Source organism: Culex quinquefasciatus, chromosome 2 (genome assembly GCF_015732765.1).
Source record: "Culex quinquefasciatus strain JHB chromosome 2, VPISU_Cqui_1.0_pri_paternal, whole genome shotgun sequence".
NCBI lineage: Eukaryota > Metazoa > Arthropoda > Insecta > Diptera > Culicidae > Culex > Culex quinquefasciatus.
The window spans coordinates 87,358,324-87,365,283 of record NC_051862.1 but is presented as its reverse complement, the minus strand read 5'-3'; the positions used below and the strand labels follow the sequence as shown (position 1 = coordinate 87,365,283).

General features: G+C 40.0%; 1 protein-coding gene across 1 annotated transcript; it reads left to right on the top strand.

Annotated features, from left to right (window-relative positions):
- Window positions 1–1,149: 1,149 nt before the first annotated feature.
- Window positions 1,150–6,199, top strand: LOC6043665 (dehydrogenase/reductase SDR family member 7). The gene is made up of 6 exons (XM_038255177.1): window positions 1,150–1,530; window positions 1,611–1,760; window positions 1,848–2,203; window positions 5,271–5,384; window positions 5,445–5,611; window positions 5,690–6,199. The coding sequence occupies exons 1-6, from the start codon at window positions 1,404–1,406 to the stop codon at window positions 5,742–5,744; spliced, it is 969 nt and encodes a 322-aa protein (XP_038111105.1). The 5' UTR covers window positions 1,150–1,403; the 3' UTR covers window positions 5,745–6,199.
- The last annotated feature ends 761 nt before the right edge of the window (window positions 6,200–6,960 follow it).

The following is a 6,960-nucleotide window of genomic DNA, read 5'->3' as shown; positions in this document are numbered from 1 at the left end:
ACGCACATGGTAGCACCAGTACACCAAAACATTGCGATAGAATTTCTCGGAGATGTGTCAATATTTCCATATTATTAAAAATAAATTTAAAAACAATAAATAATGAACATGAAGAGCGCAAAAATGTTAAATCAATACAAATCATCTTTCGCATTCAGTATTATTGAAACTTTCATTTCAAAACAAAATATAGCATCACTTTCGGGCAACCCCCGTCTTCACTAATATTTTTTAAGCCAGCACTAGTGGCCAATCCCTCGTTGCGCAGCAGCAAAAATGACCGAACTCAACCAACCCTTTAAAAACACAAGCATACATCTTCATTAAAGTTGAATTAGCCACACACACAACTTATGCTGATTCATGAGATCACGCTAAACGATTCAAAGTTGTGTCATTCTAGCTACCGATTTGCTAGTAGTTATCAGTAGATTTTTGACTGTCTGCTACACCACATAGAAAACCATCGACTTGACCGGCATTCTGATTAAACCTGTACGAATACAGACGATGGTCATGACAGTGACCGTCCGTACTCATCATGCAAGAGCAACAGGTTGTTACAACTCTCTCTCCAAGCTGCGACTTATTCTCTCTCAACCAGCCTGACAGTGAGTCAGAGTCGATGATCAGGTAACTTTTCAGTATGAGCTCACCCGGCTGAGCCGAACCCTTCACCGCGTCGACGGATGCAATTCCGAAGAAAGTAACACCATTTGTAGCTGTAGACAGCCGAGACGGCGATTATATCAAAACTTCACACAGCCACGCGCTTGGGATGTGCGTTGGTATTGCTTAACTTTGATGTGTGGGAAGGTTAGGATGTCCGACATTGCTAGAGATTTGAAGATGTTTTATACAATTCGCATATAGACGGCCTTGTTTCAATTAAGTCACTAAGGATAGGAAGCAACGAGAAATTATTAAGCATACGGCTTGTTTTTTGGTAGGAAAAAACCTTGCTTACCAACCAATATCAACTCTGTGACAGTATTTGACGAATCAATGGAATTATGTCAATAATGATCCCCGTCGTTTCACAGAGATTTCACGAGATCGTATAGTCAAACTTTGTCAAGTTTCTGCCAAATTTGGTCTCAAAACCAGTTTTTCGGGTACCCTAACGCAACTGTTCATGTTATCTACGGTATTCGTCTACACACTTGTGGCTTAAGTCGTAAACATGTGTGCACGTTTTAATACGCATCAACCAGCAGCCGCAGCACCTTATTGTTATTGATAGTGTCGCTGCTTTCGCGTTCGTTCGTTTTGGGTCAGTTGGAACGTTGTCGTCGGTCGTCGTTTGTCGTCGCAGATTTTGAGAGTCGCTGTCGCGTCAGCTGAATCGCTGGGCTTGGAATTCTGTCGCCAGATTGGGGCGTGTACGGCCGCGCGCGATCATCATGGCGTTCTTCTTCAACTTTGTGGCCATCTGTACGATTTTGTACTTCCTGGTCCAGTTTATTCTGTGGTTCGTGCTGGACTCGGACATTGAACTGTTCCTTCGGTCCAAATTGGGAAAGCCAATTTGTAAGTTTGTGTCGAAAGTAGCGGATGGTCGTGGAAAGTTTTGAACTAATTTCTGCTCTCGTTTTATGGCGATCAACCAGCCTCTCTCAAAGGAAAGGTAGTATGGATTACGGGGGCCTCCAGTGGAATCGGTCGTGAGTTGGCACTCGCCCTGGCCAAAAACGGCGTTCGACTGTGCTTATCTGCGCGCAACATTTCGGAGCTGCTCAAGGTTAAGCAAGACTGCATCAGTAAGTACCTTAATGCGAGATACACCTCCGACCTCCCACCATGGGAACTAATCTCCAACTCCTCCCGCATCAATCTCAAAACAATAGCCCAGTCCAATGGAGCTCTCGGCCCGAACGACGTGTACGTGCTCCAGATGGATATGCTGGACATTAACCACCACAATGACTACTTCAACATGGTCATAGATCACTTCAAGTCGCTGGACATCCTGGTCAACAACGCCGGACGATCGCAGCGGGCAGCCTGGAATGCGATCAACGTCAAGGTCGATCGTGAACTGTTCGAGCTGGACGTTTTTGCCGTCGTTCATCTATCCCGGATTGCGCTCAACTTTTTCGTCCGAAATTCGATCAAAGGCCACCTGGCGGTCACGAGCAGTACTGCGGGGTTGATTGGGGCTCCCAACTCGGCGAGTTACACCGGAGCGAAGCACGCGCTGCACGTAAGTTGTTGGCACACTGCGGTGTGTACTTTTAATAGGAGATAAGAAAAAACGCTTGAAGAAGCTGTGCGCCGCTTAATAGGCGATAATAATGATAAACATCCGATATTGCGCGCCTAATTAGCTTCTGAATGTGCACTTTGGATTAGGTGATGGGAGATGATCTAAGGATCTAGAGGAACAAACGTAAACCATGCCAAAGCTTAAAATTTGTCAGCCATTGTGAAAGTTAATTTTAGGATTTTCAGAATGTTATACTGGGGATCTTAAATAATCTGAGCATTAAATTAAATGTAGGACGTTGCAAGCGATTTTGTGATCTTCGACAAAATTGTAGGTAACGATAAAGAATTTACAGAAAAATAAGTAACGGAGAATATCCGTAGTATAGGCCATTTTGGATGTTAAAAAATCATATTTTTTAGCTTTCTAGGTGTTTTGAATATGCCTGACTCAAGGCAATTTCAGAAAAATTTTAAAAAAGCAAAATATTAAAATATTGTTCATTTGGCCTTTTAAAAATTGTCCACAGTTTTTCTCAGTGTCATCTAATTAGCCCTCATTTTTCAACTAGCGATATTACTATTGGTTCATTTTTGAATGAAAAAAAAATAAATGTACAGGTTGCGAGCTAAATCTGGGTATGCTAAATTTTTTAAGTGTCAGCTTGAATAAAATAATTCAAAAATATGTTGAATTTTTATGAATTTTGGATACAAAAGTTTTTTGATCAGTGCATAATTGACAAAGGGAGCGCGTGGTCGTAAACAAAATTCGGAGTGAAAAGTGATTTCTTTTTGTGTGCCTTTTGTTTCGCATTTTTGTCGTGTATTGTGTGTTGCGAGGAGATTTCAAATTTGCTCGCGTTATCTAAATTGTAGAAACAGTAAAAATATACTGATAAGTCCAGCCCATAGCACTACCGCTCGGTTGGCACGCGTTCGATTAAAACAAACTTTTTAAATAATCAATTATTTATCTTTCCGCAGCCGGCTGCCTAAGATTTAAAATTTCAACCGATAAACAAAATGCTCATGGTCACATCACTGCCACTCGTGAATCCTGACCTCATACCCATCTACTAACCCCTCAAAACTCATGTGATACTTTGTCGGAGAAGCAGTCGATTGGGCGGTCTCTATCACTCAAGTATCGGACTAACATTCCCATCCACTTCCCCGTGACCCTACCACTGGTCGTGGCCGGCGCCGGTATTGATCAGCATGATAGGGGCCTTTGAGAAGTTGCGAAGCGAGGAAAGATAGCACCCACTCATCTTCCACGGCTCGTGGATGTAACTTCTGGAGGTCCTGGTCAATAACGGAGTAGCAACTGCGGGTGGGCACCTATGCTTATGCTTATGCTTATGCTTATTTTGGATACAAAAGTTTTTTCGCTAAAAATGACGTTTTTTCCTAATCTTTCATATCAACTGAACGGGTGGATAATGCATTTTCCAATGATTTTTTTCATTGAACTGATGACATTCTTGTAATTTCAATTATCATATTTTTTATAATTTTGTTGTCACCAAACCATGATGCATTAATATTTTTTTATGAAACTTTTATCTCATGCGCTACTAAAAATGTATGTATAAAACTGAACATATTTTTGAAGTTTGTTTCAATAACAATTAAAACTAGTAACTTAAAAACTAATTTAAACTGTTTTTAGTGTTAAGTTGTTACCGATGACATAGTCTTTTTTTATATTCATGTTAATATAAACACAAGTATAAACATTAAATTGAATAAAATGTTTGAATCTGCTTTGTGAATGCGGTACTGATACTCTTCATGGGTCACGGGAAAAAAAATTACTTTACTTTACAGAATACATCATGAAATATATATTTTTTTAATCATTACAAATATGTCAAATAAACAAGTCAAATTAAGTTTAGAACGCAATTTTGTGCCTCACCAAATGCCTCACCTTTTGATCTTCACAGATCCCCAAAATTTGATTTCAATCCTGAACAGAAAAAAAAATCCGTGCATTGTTGTCAGTTTTCATATGAAAGAAGTTTAAGTCTTGTCTTGCTATCTGGACACAGCCTTAAAATTGATGTAAGTGCGACAATTAACCAAAGGAATTTCAGGTCAGAACGCGTTTGACACAAGTACGAGATCGACAACCGTAGTTATTTTCAACTCGGGCCTTCGGCCACCAAATTAAACCAAACTTAAAGACAATTCGCAGAATGGTCAACCAAACAAAACGTGTTTGTTATTGTTTACATTGCGGGCTTTTTTTTTTGTTTATTCAAGGTCAAACATAAAAACGCGTTTTTCTCGAAACGTCAAAAAGCGACATACGACAAGATAGCACGACAGCGTCGAAGTACAGGTAGTTATTCTTGTGTAAAAATAACTGATTCTTCCGATAAAAATATTTTCAGATTCTCAAAACGTGACCTAAAATATGAAAACGTCCAAAAATGCTATTTAGAAGAATTGGAAATAAATGGGCCTTAAATAATTTGTTCCGTGCATGGGGTTATTTTTACTGGATTGCTGGACATTTTTACAAAAGATTAGTGCATTCCGGATGGCCGTATAAATCCTTCTTTATAAGCGAGTTTCAAGAAAAATTGTTGATAGATGAAGATTTGGAGCAAAATGGAACTTTTGCCGTGGATAAAACCATCACCAATCAATTTCCCTGATTTTTTAACATAAGAGACTATTTTTCATAGATAGGAACCAGCCCCGTTTAACTGAATGCGTAGAAACAATAGCTCAAACTCGGATAATCGAGTCTTGACTGTATTGTAAGCAGGCCAAATAAATGTGTTATTAAAATATAAGAAAATCTGTATTGGTTTTGATTTGGTTTCGTTATAACTTGGGAGAAAAGCATGTATGGTATAAGCTCGGACGGCGCTCGATTATAACGCACCAAAATTAATTGCAATTTTTTTCAAGTTTTTGTAATTTCGCTACCGATTAGCCATTTTTGGGCATTATTTTATTTTAGATGTTCTTAATTTTAAAATTTCATGTGAAGTGATCTTAGACTGTTTATAATATTTCCTAAAATATTTTCATTTCCCTCTCACCAGGGCTACTTCGAAACTCTTCGCAACGAACCTTTCGAGTGCAATGTTACGATCTTCTGTCCAGGACCAACGGCCACTAACTTCCTGCAGGAATGCTTCACCGACACTCCGGGAGCCGTAAGCATCCATTACAACTTGAAGCTATTTTTATTTATAAAAAACAAACCCTTTTTCCAGAAATACAACCAATCCGTCCAGCCGGAGGACAAACGCATGACCAGCGCGCGGTGCGGCTATCTGTACGCGGTGGCCCTGGCCAACAAGACCCACCTCAGCTGGGTCGGCAACTTCCCGATCAACGCGATCTGCTACATCGGCTGTTACTACCCGAACGTGAAGAAGCTGTAAGTGTGAAGAATTGTTCATAATTGGCCACAAACTTAATTATCATTCTTCTCTCGCTCTTCTCCTGTCCCGCACAGTGCGCTGAAAATTGTTGGCATGAGGCGTCTCAACCAGGTGCGAGATAGTCGATGATCGCGCTGTTTCACACTTTCAACTTCACCTACACTCCATGGAACGGAAGAAGCTGCGGGTTCGACGCCACGTGGCACGAGTGGAAGCTATACCGTTCGACTCGAGCACAACAACACTGCAAACAGCATGATTGCGTGTTTAACTAGAAGCGATTTATAGTTATTAGATAGCACACTTAAAAGGCACTCGATCGCCGTTTGTTATTAGAGTTCGAGATAATTTATATTGAGAGTAGTTCAGCTTAGAGAATCCGTCACTAATTAATTAATTGTTAATTGCTTAAACAATGCCATATTAAAACAAACAAAAATGCATTTTGTCCCAACTCATAAGCATTGAATGTAGAAACATCATCAACCAGCGTTATTGTAAAGAATGTAAGGTTTTAATAATTTGAGAGTATTTATTTTTGGAGCACCAAATAAATTGTAGTCAAGAAGCAGTCGCAAAAAAAACTTGTCTTTTTGCCTTTCATACTAAAGAAAGGTATGGGGTTTTCCATGGACATCATTTCCATCTTCATTATCAGATTCAGAATAAATCGTCGAGTAAATTTCGTCGAAAAAAAATGCAGGGTTGTTACGGACGGCGCGGATCTGGCGCGGATTTGCTGGCTAATTTTGCTCAAGCGCGGATTTCGCGCGGATAGAGTTCGTTTCGCGGTGCCTGTCCGTCGGGACGCATTTTTTTTTTTTCGCGTTCCGTTTTCGTCGATCGTCGTCGGTGTGTATTTCGGGAGAGTTCGTGCGTGTTTGTGTGAAGGTGCGGCTAGCTCTGGTTGTCATGATAACAGCAGAGCTGAGCCAGTTCATTTCGAGGTGCCTGTCCGTCGGGACGCATTTTTTTCGCGTTCCGTTTTCGTCCATCGTCGTCGGTGTTTTTCTCGTTAGTCATGTATTTGATACACATCACAGTCGGATTTCTTTGTTCTATGATTTGCAATTATTTCACGGGAAGATTCTTTTTAAATTGCGTCAGCAAAATATAAATTATCATTCAAATCGACCATTCGTTTCCCGCGAATCACGGCGACAAATATTGTTTCAACGCGATTGTTCAAGTCCTCCAGCTAACATCATAACTCTTCAGTCATTAATTGGTCGCTCATCTTATAATAATTTAAAAGTATAAATAGTCTCAGGGCAACTCTACGTAAATATGTTACGCTGAGTTTAATATTTCACCTTTTAATCACACATAATTTTGATTCTATCTT

Bases quoted from the DNA above. Each gene is read 5' to 3' on its own strand.
- LOC6043665 (XM_038255177.1), top strand. From the start codon at position 1,404: ATGGCGTTCTTCTTCAACTTTGTGGCCATCTGTACGATTTTGTACTTC. The intron at 1,761-1,847 runs GTAAGTACCTTA...TCAAAACAATAG, and splicing joins GGTTAAGCAAGACTGCATCA to CCCAGTCCAATGGAGCTCTC. The intron at 5,612-5,689 runs GTAAGTGTGAAG...TGTCCCGCACAG, and splicing joins TACCCGAACGTGAAGAAGCT to TGCGCTGAAAATTGTTGGCA.